At 42.7% G+C, this 17253-nt stretch overlaps 1 protein-coding gene across 3 annotated transcripts in view; it reads right to left on the bottom strand.

Annotated features, from left to right (window-relative positions):
• The window catches only part of FBXL2 (F-box and leucine rich repeat protein 2), a 28952-nt gene extending 18804 nt beyond the window's left edge, over positions 1-10148 (bottom strand). For all 3 annotated transcript variants that reach the window (XR_014556835.1, XM_083705997.1, XM_083705998.1), the window contains exons 1-4: positions 9964-10148; positions 4122-4183; positions 2694-2748; positions 438-512 (exon numbers count right to left, since the gene is read on the bottom strand). Coding sequence is in view for 2 of the 3 variants with exons in the window: in XM_083705997.1 (XP_083562123.1) it covers positions 438-512; positions 2694-2748; positions 4122-4183; positions 9964-9966 (195 nt within the window). In the remaining variant the exon portion in view is untranslated. The remainder of the gene's footprint in view (positions 1-437; positions 513-2693; positions 2749-4121; positions 4184-9963) is intronic.
• Between the last annotated feature and the right edge of the window lie 7105 nt (positions 10149-17253).

Raw genomic sequence — 17253 nt, 5'->3', positions numbered from 1 at the left:
TTTTAAGAAAATAGTAATAATAATTGAATGCCTTAAAAGAATTATGAAGAGGAGACAGTGAAAGCTCAAGGCATTGTGTAATCCCCTCACCTGGTAAAATCTGTAAATTATTTTTCAATCTTTTGAGAAAGCTGCCTGGCCACCATTTGTTTTATGTACAGAAAAGCAGTTTTTCATTATTATCCCTTACTTTGTTTGCAATGTACCAAAGAAAGAAAATGAAACCAGACACAGTGCAATCAGTGGGCAAGAGGTCAGATGAGGTTTTAGTTGCTTGTTGCTCTAAAAAAAAAGATGATTAAAAGCAATTAACTACTTTCAAATCAAAGTTCAACCAATAATGCTAGATAAAAATGTAAAATTAAATCAAATCTGTACTTCAAAGTTTCAGTTTTACATTGTTTTTATGATAGTGAAAAACGTTAAGTGTTACGAACCTCGACATCTGTCTGAAAGTTAAAAAGGTCTATCCTTTGCCAGTTACTCCCATCCAGGGCCAACACATTCCAAGACTGAAATAAACAAAGAACACATCTATGCTTGCTATATATGCGCAACATAATAACCAATGTCTTTTCAAAACATCACTCACAAAACGTATGATGAAAGCATGAAGAATTCAGAACTAGGATTTTTCCATGTTTAAAATGGTCCTTAGTTGAGGGAAACTACTTTTTAAGCAATATTTTAAGGCCCAGTTTCTTGAGAGATAAATATCCTGTAAGAGTGCAAGAATATTACCTAAATGCAAAGTTAGATGAAATAATACTTACTTGGTATGATAAAGTAGCTAGGAGTGCAACTTGTGAGCCAATTTATAATTTCACCTCAGTTATGAACTCATTAGGAAGCCTTAAACCTCTATTCTGTTTAGCTTAAACTAAAAAATGGAGCTAATACACACAAGCCATTTTGCAGGGCTGTTAAACAATGTGACCCTATACACCACAGAGCTTTCCAAACTGTGTATCAGCTGCAGTATGGAGGTATGTCACATCAAGCTGATCGCCTATTTTTTTTTAACCTTACTATTCTCCCTCTGCTGAAGCGACTGAAGCCCTTCGAGCAGTGGAGCGGCACACCCTGAAAATCAGCAACAAATCCTCTCTCTTTTTTGCAATTATTTACTCATCTTTCCTCCAAATGCACCAACCTCCCCCAACAATACTACTCCTAGGAAATCCCAAAGCCAATTTTCTCTTTCTCCCCAGGGCAGCTAGAACAGAATAGGAAGGTGTGTCTAGTATTGAAATCTCCCAAAAAACTCTCTCAACGAGTCCTGAAATTGGTAATAGGGCAGTCTCTAGATTTAACCCTCACCAGGGGAAGAGAGAGGGGAAAAACAAGGACAGCTTATTTCCAGGTTTGTAGCAAGCAAAACAAAACAAAACCACCACTCTGTGCTTTCTCCTTCCAGCACAAAAACAGGCACCAAGGCTGCAATCCAAGTTGAAAGGCTGTGCATGGTTACGACTTTCTCGTGCTGCCCTCCTCAGGTCCAAGTGTTGCAAGGCTGCTCAGGGAGGACATGGCAACCATGAGCCGTTCGATCAGGATGCATATCTGTTGTGTCCCCACACCATCCTCCCGGAGTGGCCTTGCAAAGCTCAGATCCATGGATGGTGGCACAAGGAGGTGGCTGCAGGGTGGGGGTTGGGCACACACACACCCGTCCCAGGAGTCTTGCATACACGCTCCACTTCTGGAGAGCATCTCTAGTTTGCTAGTAAAACTGAATTGCCGTGTTGCAAAATAATGCATGTCTAAAAAGTGTGTCACCAACATGAAAAGCTTGGAAAGCACTGCTATCCATGTCCACTCAGAAATAACCCCAAGTTCAATGGGGCTTAGTCCCAGGCAAGTGGATACAGGATTGCAGCTTTCATAAATGCCTATTATTATTATTATTATTATTATTATTATTATTCTACCACCACATCAATTGTTTCCCCATCTATACATGTTAGAACTAAGCTGAAATGTAAGGAATATGGTTCATAAACTATGGTTTGGTGTTACAGTGGTACCTCGGGTTACATACGCTTCCGGTTACAGTCTCCACTAACCCAGAAATAGTGCTTCAGGTTAAGAACTTTGCTTCAGGATGAGAACAGAAATCATGCTCCGGCGGCCCCTCAGCAGCAGGAGGCCCCATTAGCTAAAGTGGTACTTCAGGTTAAGAACAGTTTCATTTAAGTAAGGACCTCCGGAACGAATTAAATACTTAACCCGAGGTACCACTGTACTGAATAAGCCTCAGGCTCATCACCTCCCCTTGCTCCTCCACTTACGCAAGGAGGCGGCTAGAAAACTTTGCTTCCATTTTTAGTTAATTACAGTTTAGCATTATGTTTTAAATAAACGGCTGTGGATATTTACTACAGTTTACCAAAACAAACAAACTTCATATTGTGGCTTTTAAGGTTTGTTTGCTTCAATAAACCATTGCCATCATTAACCACAGTTCAGGATTCAGACATCGCACTAAAAAATGGTTAATTGAAAAAAGATCCAAACTCCCCCTCATGGTAAAAGAGGAAGAAGGACCATTCAAGCTTTGCAAGCACACTCTTTTTTTCTGCTATACAGTGAAAACAGTGAGATTCCAAAGACAATTAATGTAAGTGTACATTATACATTCATTTTTTTACTTAGAGAAGAAATGAAATTACAAAGCAAATACCTAGCAGTACCTTAGAAACTTGTGCGCATCGACACAAGGTAATTACATCCAAGAAGGAAAATATTCTATAAGAAAGTAAAAAAGAAAGAAGTAAAACTGTTCTTCAACAATCCATTCTAACGTACTCCTGTAAACATATTAACTCAAGTTAAAAACATATAGATCAGTCAGATCAGGGTAGTATTTGAAAGCTGCCAACCAAAGATGTTTCAAAGGCAGTTATAAGAACTTTTCTCACATATAGTCTAAGCGCATACAATTACACAGCAAGGTGTAACACAGGGGTAGTCAACCTTTTTATACCTACCTCCCACTAATGCATCTTTCTTAATAGAAAAATTTCCTTACCACCCACCAGTGCTTGATGGAGGGATTCAGCTTGTGCCGTAGAACCCCCTACCACCCACCTAGAATCCTGAAATGCCCACTAGCGACCAGGTAGGGACCAGGTTGACAACCCCTGGTGTATCATATACCTGCAATATATATATTTATTCCATACAATTCTAGATAAGTTACTAGATAAACTCTCTTTGAGACCTTTCTGTTCCCATCAATCTAAGGGTAAGAAAACTATAATTAGGAAATAGCCTACTAGATATTGTTATGTAACTCAGGACCCTTCTGCCCAACTATGCTGTTCTGTGTGCTTAAGAAGAAAATCAAAGTCTCAGCTGCCACACTCAGTGCACAAAGTTAAGCCACACAGAAGAGTCTAGAAGTCCCACTTGATTGTACCAAGCAAAGGAGAGGAATAGAACTTTTTAAATTGTCACTGGTACCTGTAAATGCAAACCAAAAGGCAATTTCGCTCAGAAGAGGTTTATGGTGGATAGTTGATTTTAACTTTGGAAAGAGTTAAGAGAACATTATATCTGCAGCACCTCATACACTCAATATGAAACTCATATTTCATGCCTATATTTTATCTGCTACAGGGGTAATAGCAGCTTGAGAACAATGGTATATGGAGGATGAAAGAAGCCCCTTCTTCCACTGCTCTCATCAAAATTGGAACTTTCCCCCCTCTCCACTGTTGCTTTAAAATTTAAAAGGGCAAAGTATGGGGGAAGTGAGCCAAGAGATAATGGAAATCCAGCATCAACTCCAAGTGGGGTAGTCAATTCTCTGTTAGTTCTTATGCAAATTCCCTCCCATTCCCATGCCATAATAAAAAAAATCCTGTATTTACCAACTTATCTAAAGCTTGATTTTTTCACAGAAAATTCCAAATTGACAACAATGGAAAAGCTTTTGTTTCCTAGCTGCATTGGCAATGTGCTTTTAAAAAGCTATCCTCAAACTGACACATTTTTGCAACAAATGAAGTTAAAACTAGGCATGTATAAGTTTTCATAAAACTTAAATTTGAAACCAATGAAATCCTTTTTGTAAGCAATAATGACATTAAAACTATAAACTTCTAATGTAGAATTACCTTAAAAGGAGTTCTTTTGGTAACTTTCTGTTAATAAGAGCTTCATCATCATTTGAGAGTGCCTAAAAAGAAAGAGAAAGAAACCACAGTATTCTGAGATACCCCACCTAAGCATCTGTAAAATCCTGATGCCCCTCCCGTTATATGTAATTCTTATTAAAAAAGTGAACTATTCACATGGAGGAAGCCTAAAAGGCCATTAAAAGGTGAGGGGACCCCTGACCATTAGGTCCAGTCACGACCGACTCTGGGGTTGTGGCTCTCATCTCGCTTTATTGGCCGAGGGAGCCGGCATACAGCTTCTGGGTCATGTGGTGAACCAGAGCAGCACATGGAAACACTGTTTACCTTCCCACCATAGCGGTAGCTATTTATCTACTTGCACTTGGACGTGCTTTCGAACTGCTAGGTTGGCAGGAGCAGGGACCGAGCAACGGGAGCTCAGCCCATTGCGGGGATTCGAACCACCAACCTTCTGATCGGCAAGTCCTAGGCTCTGTGATGTAACATACAGCGCCACCCATGTCACTTAAAAGGCCATTAACTTGGTCTAACTCATTCTTGCCCCCCCCCCCCAATCAAATCACCCCCCTGTGGGGTGTGTGCCCCATGTTGGGAACCACGGCTTTAGATCATGATGCCCTACAGATTCAGTTGTACTCTAATTTTCATTAACCCAATGGCTGATTGTCAGAGATGACGGAAGCTGTATGCCAACAATATCTGAAGGCCACCACCAAAGTCCACATTGGGTTCCTTTGTAATCTTTGTGCTGATAAAATAATGTATCAACTTTCAAGTTTCATAACTAAATTTAAATGTGTTCTCCCTTTTGCAGCAGTGGAAGCATGAACACTGCTATAAAACATAAATATCGTAGCACATGCATTTGTGAAATTATGCTATTAGCCAATTCCACCCCCACCCCCTGGATACAATTCCCTATTATACGTAATGCATTTAATCCTCTTAAAGTAGTAATGTTTAGGGTCTGTTTGTTTTTAAAGGATTCCACATATTTATCCCCCGCCCCCCCCCCCGCCCCAATGACAGTTTTTGAGAGGGTGTCAACTGGGAAAAGCCTAGAAATTCCCTAACTTTAAAATATTCATTTTAACAAACTAACGGAGGTCTATATATGTGAAAGCTTGAAAATCACATCAATAGCACTGATTGCTTTGATTCAAAATTGCTGAGTAATTCAACAGCTTCATTGGTTGGTTGTGCTACTCAACTATAGCAAACAAAGATTAACATAGTCAAAGTCATTTATGCCATGTCCCTGAAAGATTATGCTGCAACAAATTTGAATTTTTAGTGTTTTATGGTTTCTGGTATTAGCACAATTTCCTCAAAAAAATTACCCAAGCTACATAATTTATTTTAAAATTTAATACAGGGTTAAATGGCACTGAAAAACGCTTCTTAAATTACTTATAATTACTTCAAGTTATGAAGACAGGCGTATTCTATGATATGAATTCCCTGGCATTTTGAAGTCAATTTTTTAAAACCTGAGGGCTACAGTACAAAACCTAGATCTGTGTCCGTTTCACAAGCAGAGAAAGAAAATTGACAAAACATCTGCAGCAAGGCATCTCCCCCCCCCCCCCACTTTCCCAAGGGGGAATGGCTATAACACTGTGATGGCTTACAGGAGGATCACAGACTTGAGAGTGGTTGGAAAGCATTGCAAAATACTGCTTTACACCTTGAACAGCTGACAGCTAGAATAAATAATAGGAAGAAAAGAGCAATTCTAACCAATGTTGCCTGGAAAACTGTTCAGAGGGTAACTATTAGAAGAAAACAAGCCTAGTTTCCCAAATGATTAACTTCAGCATAAACATGATCTAATCCCTGAAATTTTTAAAGATAACCTGCTGTATAATAGAGAATTTTCTTCCAATTACACTATTCCTTTCTAGTTTTATATCATCAGTGATATTCATATGGAGAAGGGCAGATAATTTAACACCAAAGGGGGTGTACAAGTGAGGGGAGTGAAATCTCCTTCCCACTTTGCATCCCCATATGCCATTACTTCCTCTTCTCTTCTCCCCAGGCTCTCAATATTTTCAGCATAGCAGCAAGACTGGAGTTAAAAATGCTCTAGTTCATAGACTATTCATTTTTCCCACTTAGCACTGAAGTGATCACACATGTCTGATTCATTTGTGTAAAAAGTGAGTAGCTATGGTTTAAATTTATCAAAACGGTTATGTGGGTAAGGCAAGCTGAAGCCCCAAATCCATTATCTCAGCAACTTTATATAATGTCCCTGTATATTCCCAAAATAAAACCTTCCACATATTAACCATTAAGGACTATTTGGTCAGCTTTAAAGGGGCCAAGTAGGATTTCTACCTTTTTTTTTTTTTTACTTGTCAGATTGACTGTTGGTCAGGGTCCATGATCTACTTCAGTCTATCTGGGCTTTGTGGAGTGGGGTGGGAGTAAAGTTAGTTCTAGTCAGGGAATGAACTAGACTAAGCACACCAAGACAGCACTGTGGATAAGGACTGCCCCAAATCATTCTCTCAAAGCTTACCAGCATGAGGGAAAGTGAAAAGAGTATTAACAGTCTTATTGCTTAACACCTTAAATACCACAATACTCCAGGAGCCTCTTCAATATCCACAAAGGTGTTGGCAGACAAGATAATTGATCAGGTTGCTGGGAGCATTTGCTAGGAGCCATTGTGAGGACAAACAAGCAAAGATGGCAACATGCAATACACTGGAGTGTTCAGGGCTACATACCTGTTGCAGGTATGCTAAAAAAATCGTCCCAGTTTCACTCCATATTTGCCTCATGTCTTCAATCCAGTTTGGGGTTGGAGTCAAACAAGACTCCTACAAACAAACAAAAATACAGCTCACTCCAAGCTGTTTTTTGCCCTCAGTTGAATATATGTACAGTGGTACACCTCCGGTTGCAGATGGGATCTGTTCCGGAGGTCCGGCTGGATCCTGAGGTTTTCGCAACTGGAGACTGCTTCTGCGCACACGCGCTCGGGGGTAGAGCGCTTCTGCGCATGCATGCATGGCAAAAAGCCAGAAACATACTTCCGGGTTTGCCGCTTACATATCCCAAAGTTTACATAACCGAAGGGATATGTAAGCGAAGTACGACTGTATATATACACCTGCATTTTTCCTGCACAGGGTAAAATAGCAGTTTGCCAGTTATGTGATGTAGACGGGAAAATGTGGGTGGAAAGAATCAAATCTATCCCCTAAAGCAGGGGTCCTTCAAACTAAGGCCCGCAGGCCAGATCTGGCCCAATAGGGTCGTAAATCCAGCCCGCCCAGCCAGGACAAAGCCTGCTCAGTCTCCTCCTCCATCTCGACAAGAGGCTGGGTCTCCCTCACTCCCTCCCCACCCAGGGAAGCCGCGTTCCGGCGAAAGAGCGGCTCTTGACTCTCTAATGCGCAGGTGCGCTGGCAGAGCCCCTCGTGTCCAACAAGGCAAGACACCAATTCCATATAAAACAAGAATAACAGTAACCCTCATGTGTTTCTACACGTAAAATTGCTTTTTCAGATTTTTCTCCTCATGGGAGAAGTTTACTATGTTAAAATGAGATGTTTTAAAAAATGTTTAAGGGTGAAGTGCAGAGGCATCTGCTCCTTTCTCCCACGCACTGCATTAAAAAACTTTTCCATCCCACTTCCTTATAGGGATTTGACAGTTCGCAGAATTCTGCACATGGATCTGTTGCTGACACGAGTTTGCTTAAATGTGGGTAATGCTTAATCAAAGATATGAATAAGCAACTATGCCAAAAAAGGAGCAATAGCTGATTCTAGCTTCCTAATGAGTGTGCCTGTATGAGGTTTTGTAAGTTTATATTCAATGTAAAAAAAAAACAAACCAGGTTGATTTAAAGATGACAAAAACCAGTAACAATAAACAACCAACCAAGAATGCCTGCACAAAAATAATTTTGGGGGGAAATAGATCTTGCCAGATGGCAAAAAAAAAAACCCCACACACAAAAAAAACAAGAGAGTATCAAGTGAACCACTTTGGGGAGAAGGTTCTAAAGGGGAGGGGGTCACATCCTAGAAGGTCACTGCCATCTGCCACACTTTGGATGAAAGGCACCCAAAGAAAGACTTCCAAATATTTTCAGTGTACAGGCAGGCTCCTGTTGGAGCAGGTGCTCCCTTAAGTTTCCAAATACCAAACCCTGTATCACTAGAAGCAAGCACCAGCATTTTGAATTGTACTCAGAAGCAGGCTAGGAGCGGGGAAGGCTGCTAAAGAACTGGAGATAGGTGTTCGCACTGACTGCTCCCAGCCTAGCAGCAAATACCCAATACCCATGCTATCCATTAACCAGCCTTTTTATTGGCATCTCATAAAATGATTACTCAACAAATAGGTGACTTAAATAGGGAGGCTCTCTCTCTTTTACTAATCTCATTTATAAAGTCCACAGCCTCTGGACCATTCTTTGAAAATTGAAAGATTACTGAGTCAGAGTTCAGGAAATGTTTATCTTTTCTTCCAATGTTGGAAAAGACCATTTATAACTGCAGTAACATCTGCATTTTATTTAAATGCATGAACTTGACGCAATATCAGAATGTAATTTCCAGTGAACTGCTTCATCACAAGGAAATAACAATGGGAATTTTGCATGCTTTATCAGACATGGGGTGACAATACTTGCAGCAGACCAAAAATGAGGGAAGAAAGCCAGCAGCTACAAACATTCAAACCGCTTCCCCACATAATACAAACTGTTTTGATTTCAAGCTGTACTTCAGATACAGTATCTATACTGGGCAAGAACAAAAAGTTTTATTTGATGCTGATGTTTGCTGTGCAATAAACGTCCACACATGATTTGTGAAAAACATACAAAAAGGTGCACAGAAAGGTGCAGGAAACTACTCTCCTAAAACTCGTGCCACACTCAAAAAAAAAAAAACAAACAAACACAAGGTTGGGAAGTCAACGAAAGCCATCTTACAATTTTCTGTGCTGATGCATCTACCACACTCCACCCAGGAGCGGAAAAAGGAGGGGGGTTCATCTCCTGTCCCCCGAGATCTTCCATTTCCTTTCCCCAATTCCTCCCTACAGAAAACAGGCTCCAACTCCTAGGGGTAGAGGTCCATTCGTGCCCTCTCCCTCCCTATAAAATATTTGATTTCCCCCCCCTCCCCAATTGGGCGTGGGTGCACCTCGTCATGCGATCGATAATGCAGGGCGGGGCTTCCTCGAATATTGTATTCCGGTTGGCGTTCCTGCTACGGAGCCTCAGAGACAGGGTGCCGGGCGGTGCCTGCCCTCTCCCAGCTGCCCGTTCTCACGTGCGTGCACGCGCCGCCACCACACAGCGACGCTGCCCCGAAGCTGGCGTTTCGCCTCTGCGCCTCCACAAGCACCATTTTTTCCTGCCGGGTCCCTGCGGACCTCCCCATCCGTCCCCCTCCATCTTAACGCGCACCGTACGGAGCCGTTGCCGCCCTACAACGCTTGTGCCGTGAGGAGGGGACGGCCGCCCTCCACCCACCCACCCCATTACGGACACCGTCTCCACAATGCCGCTTTCGAGCCCTTCGCAGCCCCCCGACCCCAAAGAGGAGCCGCCCTGCCGCGCCCCTCCCTCACCGCCACCTTCCTCCCACCCACACGCCGGCCCCGCCGCCTCAGACCCCACGCTACCTATAGCCGTATCTGTGTATCTCTACCTATCTCCGCCCATATCGAATCTCCACATAACGGCCCGCCTGTTTTCCCGCGCGCGAGGGGCAGGCGGCGGTTTAACGGCCCGTCGGACGGCAGTCGGGGGGGGGGGAAGTGAGGAGAGACTAAAACGACCCACCATTGTGAGGCAATAGCGGGCCGCCGGTTGTCCCGGTGACGAAGGAGCCGCTCGAGAGGCCGGCCAACCGACCAACCAGCTGAGGCGGCGGCGGGACCTGCGCTCTGCTCTCGCGCGCCGCCCAGCGAGCGAGCGAGCGAGATGAGAAGCCGAGTGAGAGGCGGCGGCCGCCCTGAGGCGCGCGAGAGCGAGGAGCAGGAGGGGCCTTCGCGGATTGGGGGAGCCGGCGGCACGTGACTCTCCGCCGGCGCGAGCCGCTCTTAGTAGGCGGGGCTTGCATGAGCTGCAGGGCAGCGGGGGGGGGGGTTGGGGAGCAGAAAGCGGCGCTTCGCTCAACTACCTGTTCCCGGATGTTGAGCCCTAAGGGGCGCTTGGTACCGTTAACGGAATGCGAATCAAGAACTTTCCTGGAATGCTACGCTTCGGAACGCGGGGGGGGGGGGAGCCGGTGACATGTCCGAATGCTCCCTGTAAAGACAATGCGCGGGGAGGGGGAATTATGCGGACCAGCATTCTGTCCCTCATGCGCCGTTTTCCTTAGGGAAGCGTAGGGGGAAAGCCCTCCCTCGGTCTTGCCGTCCGTTGCAATGGGGCCGGCCCCACCCGCGAAGCAAAGTGAGGCGGCCCCCTCTCAGGCTGGAGAGGCAGCAGGTCCGGCCCCCAGGGAATGCCTTGGCCGCTTCTGAAGGAGCAGCTGCAGGGCGCTCCTTGGAGGCTGGATCTGTCGTCGCCCCAACAGCTCCGCCCCAGTCAGGCCGCCTCTTGTTCTTTATGTAGACCGTTCACCCATTATTATTACAGTATTAACAAAAAAAAATTCCTTCCAGTAGCACCTTAAAGACCAACTAAGTTAGTTCTTGGTATGAGCTTTCGTGTGCATGCAGTGTATCTGAAGAAGTGTGCATGCACATGAAAGCTCATACCAAGAACTAACTTAGTTGGTCTTTAAGGTGCTACTGGAAGGGAAAAAAAATTTGTTTTGACTATGGCAGACCAACATGGCTACCTATCTGTAACTTATTACAGTATTATTAGCATTAGCATCATCACAATTCTTGTTTATTATTATTATCATTATTATCATCATCAGTCTTTATTTATTATTACCATCATCACTATGATTATTACTATCATTCTTTTTTATTCTGATAATTATTTATATTTAATTTGTATACCGTCTTTCATCCCAGGACACTTCACAATAGAATCATGCAAAACGAGAAGACAAAGTACCATGCAAAACCTATCACTCTCACCCACCAAAACACATTTAAATAGCCATAGAATGTGAATCAGCCCAAGCCAGACTTACCTGGTTATTCCTGTTGTAGATCTGGAAGGTTTTCCATGAGGAGATGCACAAGGAGATCTTCACTCTTGCCCTAAAACGGGTCGGCAAGGTTTAGCTTGCCTGGGCCAGTTCACTCCAGCGGAGATCCCTCCATGGGCCAGATTGTGCGTGTGCGCAATTTCCGGCGTCTGTGCATTTGCAGACAACGATTTTTGGCACCATGGAAGCGAGTCCCCCCGCCGCACTGCACTGGTTTAGCACAGCTCATGGGGACTTGCTGAGCAGACGGCTTGGTTCGGGGGCAGCTTGTGGGCCAGTTAAACGACTCCCATGGGTTGCTTGTGGCCCATGGGCCTTAGGTTGCCTACCCCTGCCCTAAAAGGACATATCTTTTCTGCCTCAAAGCGGTGTTTGGAGAGTGCCATTTGAAGCAAAGACATGTCTGAGGAGGGTGCTCAGCCTTTCCAATTGTTGCTTCTTCTTTTTAACTGCAGCATCAAACCACACAGCCTGTTTTATTCCTACACAGTCCTCGAGTTTCAAAACAACTCCAGATGTTTTGCAGCATGCCTGCTGGGGCAAATCTCAACACGGTATTGAATTATCCCAACCCTCACACCCCTGCCTGTACTTCATCATGTTGCAGTTCCAAATCCAGAACAAGAAATTTTAATGGTCATGTCATTCATTCTTAACAATAATGCCACACAGAACCCCCCTTTGTGTTGAGCCAGAATAAAGGTAAGTAACAGAGGGCACCCTCCCCTCTTTCAGTGGTTCATGCATATGTATGGGTGTCTGCATGCATGTGCACGGTTGCAAAGGATGTGGTTTTATTGTGTGTGTGTGTGCATGTAGCATATTAATCTCTGTACCTTTGCTTGTGGGGTGTTTGTGCAGTTGCAGGGATGGGTGTGCAGTTGCAGGACGGGTGGTCAACACAACAATTTCTCAGGTTTCCAAATGCACTCACATTCTCCAAAATATGGCAATCCCTGGTTTCATCACTGTAGAGTACTGTCATATTCCACAACTAAAGGAATAAGCATTGCACATTTGTTGTTGTTTAGTTGTTTAGTTGTGTCCAACTCTTCTTGAATCCATGGACCAGAGCACGCCAGGCACTCCTGTCTTCCACTGCCTCCTGCAGTTTGGTCAAACTCATGCTGGTAGCTTCGAGAACACTGTCAAACCATCTCGTCCTCTGTCGTCCCCTTCTCCTTGTGCCCCCCATCTTTCCCAACATCAGGGTCTTTTCCAGGGAGTCTTCTCTTCTCATGAGGTGGCCAAAGTATTGCAGCCTCAGCCAGTGGCATAGCGTGGGTTGCCAGCACCCGGGGCAAGGCAAGTAATTTGCGCCCCCTAACCCGTGGATTTTAGCACTCGAGTCTCTTCCACTAGATTAGCGCACGCCCCCCCAGATGTTGCGCCTGGTGCGGCCGGCCCCCGCTGACCCCCCACGCTATGCCACTGGCCTCAGCTTCAGGATCTGTCTTTCCAGTGAGCACTCAGGGCTGATTTCCTTAAAAATGGATACGTTTGATCTTCTTGCAGTCCATGGGACTCTCAAGAGTCTCCTCCAGCACCATAATTCAAAAGCATAAATTCTTCAGCGATCAGCCTTTTTTATGGTCCAGCTCTCACTTCCATACATCACTACTGGGAAAACCATAGCTTTAACTATATGGACCTTTGTCAGCAAGGTGATGTCTCTGCTTTTTAAGATGCTGTCTTGGTTTGTCATTGCTTTTCTCCCAAGAAGCAGGCGTCTTTTAATTTTGTGACTGCTGTCATCATCTGCAGTGATCATGGAGCCCAAGAAAGTAAAATCTCTCACTGCCTCCATTTCTTCCCCTTCATAGATCACTACCTTGTCGTGGCAAAGGGGCTTGAATAACTCAGAGAAGCTATGAGCTATGCTGTGCAGGGCCACCCGAGACGGACAGGTCATAGTGGAGAGTTTTGACCAAATGTGATCCACCTGGAGCAGGAACTGACAAGCCACTCCAGTATCCCTGCCAAGAAAACTCCATGGACAAAAACAACAGACTTATAAAAGCATTGTACTTAGCAACCACTAGATGATTCCCTCTGCAAACATGGACATACTGGCAAAATTCTACTTTCAAAATTTAAACTGCATGCATAGCTTATGATTATGCTTAATTTTACTGAAGTTTTGACAAGCAACTGCATTTAGCAGATAACTGTTTATTGTAGGCCTAGTTCCCCTCATGTATGTGTTTTTACAGCATTCACACAACAGTTGTTAGCATCAAAATATCAGCCCTTATTTTCTTCCCACTTAACCCAGATTCACCCTTTACTCAGATAATTTTTCCATCACATTGCCCTACATCTGGGTTTCCTCTGACATTTTGCCATTTCGGCAAAATACCCCCAACACCATTTTTACACCCAAAAACCAGGACATGTCAGGAATTTTCCTGACATATGGCAAGCCTAGTTTTGACTATACGCAATTTTGCTTTATGAGCTATTCCCAGAATGTCAGTTGAGAGTCACCTGTGCAGCAAATCTAAACAATAATAAAAAGACAAAAACTGAAAGACAGGAACTGAAAGGTAGCAAGAATTTAAAATCCAGGAAAAAACAATCACCAGGATTGTGATTGTTGCTAAAAATGTCTGAGGAAATAGATCTTTGCCTGGAACTGAAAGGACAACAATATAGATATCAACAGGATCTCCCTTGGGGAAATAACTGTATTCTGATGTTCGGGCCCCACCACTGAAAAGGCTCTCTCCTTTATATTTTTCTATCTTTTACAAAGGAATGCTTTTTAGCACACTAGCAAGAAACCATTACCTGGCTGTGATTTGTCCTACTTCACTTTCCTACTTACTAGCATAGAACTGTAAAGCTAGCTGTTATGTAGGATCCACAATATTATGTCACGGTGTATTTTCAGCCCTAACAGAAGTGTTCCTATTCATGGTTTCCAGCCAACCTGAAAAAGGAATCTAGAACTTACAAGAGGGGGAAAGTTTCAGAAGAGGGGAAAGGAAAAATTACACACACACCCCTTGCAACCTCTTGAAACCACCCCCCACTGTGCTATAAATTTAAATTCTGTATTTCTTTCCTCTGTCCTCCGTTTGTCCAATTTCCCTCAATTGACTATTTTTGTTATAATGAGTGGAAACCTGCATTTTTATGTTGATATAAATGTCTGGTTGTTAGTTCAAAAGGGGAAATTAGTTCTCCTTCATTTACACATAGTTGTTGTTTCCTAGAAGTCTGTCTTTTTTTGGCTACTAGGAAAAAGGAGAAAGAAATATTCAAAAAGTGAAATAAACTAGATTTTTATTTAATATTTTACTCCTGCCTTTCTGTCAGCTGCAATAACACAGAGAGAAACAACCAGTAAGTCACATGGGTAAAACCAGACAGAAACAACTGCTGTACCTATTACTGCCGTGTGTGAGAGAAGCTGGAAAGATTTCAACATGTCCAAAAATTATTATTATAACAAAAGAGCAAGCTATGAAACCAGAACTGTAGTTTTAAAAACTCTACCTTCCTTGTACAAAGGATTATTTTTCATCAGAATACATGTTGTGTAATTTATTCCTTCATTAATTGCAATATTAATGTCAAAACCTCAACTTCTTGATAAAAAAAAAAAATCAGTAGTCCCATAATAATTCAATGGACAGTTTTTTACTGTGATGCAATAACAACTGCCACTCCATTCCGCTGAATGGTTTGTCTAGAAATTGCTCAATTTTACATAACTATTCTCCTTTTTAAAGTGCATATGTGAAATAAATTATACTAGGGAATGCAGCTGTCAAATATTTATTTAGCATTTTAGTTCTTGAAACTCTCTTGCCAATCAGATAATACTCATTTTCAATTCTTTTCCCCTGACATCATACTCCTAGTGTGCAAATTCTAGACACAGAAGTAACAACTATGTTGGTGTTGGCTTGTTGTGAAAATACGCAGGAATTTTAATATACATTTTAATGTATTCCAAAAGTCAGATTAACCACGGCTTAGTTTTGCCTTTAACAGAAAGTACTCGGTGTATTATGCTATTTATAATTCAAGCTAAGTCTGAATGTTGGCTAAACTCAATAGCTTTGAATAATAATAGGGGCAGGGAATGAGATCCAGCAAGTGGGCCAATATTTATTTTGAATGAATGAAATACTGTAGATCATTTATAAAAAATCTCTCACGAGGTGTTATGTAATGAAGATCTGCCATTCTACAAAACAGCCCTGTCTTCAGAGAAAGAAAAACCTCCCTGAGATGCCAGCCATAGTTTGCTGGTGGTCCCAAATTGTCCCAGTATGGCCAAAACCAAGACCATCTTTTACCTGCCCGAATTGACAGATACAGCAATCAGTGGCTTTTGGTATCAGTCTAATAAAAAAATGTTTCCAAAGATCTTTCTACACCTCAAAGTCAGTAGTTGTGTTCTGTCTCAGACCTGGATGTTTATTCTTACATTAAGCAGTATATAAATTTTATAAATCAATAAAACTCCCCCCACAGCTGGAAATGTAATCCTTTGGGAGGAGATCTGATAGTCCAGCACTTGTTGCGTTTCAGACTGGATCCACAGTTCCCAGTCTCAGATACAGGTCCAGAGAAAGACCAGTTCACACTGCCCTTTGCATTACTCTCAGTATACACAAGTACAGTGGTACCTCGGGTTAAGTACTTAATTCGTTCTGGAGCTCCGTTCTTAACCTGCAACTGTTCTTAACCTGAAGCACCACTTTAGCTAATGGGGCCTCCTGCTGCCGCTGCGCCACCGGCGTGTGATTTCTGTTCTCATCCTGAAACAAAGTTCTTAACCCGAGGTAATATTTCTGGATTAGCGGAGTCTGTAACCTGAAGTGTATGTAACCTGAAGCGTATGTAACCCGAGGTACCAATGTAGGACGTTTGTCTCTAAGAAACGCTGCAGGAACACCCTGAACAGAAGATTATGAACACAACTGCTTCACATCACTGTGTTATTGGACCAGAACTGTCAGTTTCAAGACCAGCCACTTTACAGGCTAATGGCTGAGCTATTAAGTGCTCAACTACACCATCCTGTGTCAATATACCTGGGAGTGAGAGCCACCAAATACAACTGGGATTACTTCCAATGAAAACTACATAGGATTGAGATGCAAGTCTGCAGTCTTGGAGTAAGAACAATTGTGCTGTTAATGTCCACATTGCTATGCCATCATTTCCTCTATTTCACATCTGGTTGGGACTTGTTCTAAATGGGTTTGCGTTTGAGCTTTACCAACCCGAAGCACATGCGATAGGACAAATGTTAGAACAAATACAACATTTTATATGCATAATTGAAATAAACAGGGAGTGAGCTTTCTAATAACATGCTGTGGTACACAGGACAAACAAAATGGAAGTGGCGGACGATATATAGGAGCAATTAGAAACTTGTTTAAATATGAAAACTAATGTTCATATTATCCCATTGGCTGCAATCCTATACATGGGGCAAATCCCATTGAACTCAATGGAACATATTTGTGGGTAGACATAGTTCATTAGTTTCACGGCAGAAAAAGTTTCATACTAGGATGAAACAGTTCCAAAATGTAATCTTTTATTAGGATATACAGGTATTTTTTACAGCATATAAAAGAAAATAAACGTCAAGGAGCTGGTTTCATAGTAAATTAAAAGTCTTTGGTGTTGGCAATATTGAAAAGTATTCTTCAAAGCTCACACACACTTTACATTTTTTTTAAAACAAAAACATTTTAAATATGTCTAGCTTTTGGTGAGACGTTCCAGACAGTCTTCGCTTTATTTTATTGGGGCTAGCCAGTGGTCCTTCATTGAAGTGTGACTTTTTACTGATGACATTGCATTGCTGTGATTTATATGAGGTCATGATCTGTCCCATGATACGTTTGACTTTACATAACAGTTATCAGAACGCCATCCTGCCCCGGTATCGATAGGACCACAACACAACCACCAATGTTGGCCATGCC

Source organism: Podarcis gaigeae, assembly GCF_964106915.1.
Source record: "Podarcis gaigeae genome assembly, chromosome: 12".
NCBI lineage: Eukaryota > Metazoa > Chordata > Lepidosauria > Squamata > Lacertidae > Podarcis > Podarcis gaigeae.
The sequence above is the reverse complement of the archived record's forward strand: the minus strand, read 5'-3'. Positions and strand labels throughout refer to the sequence as shown.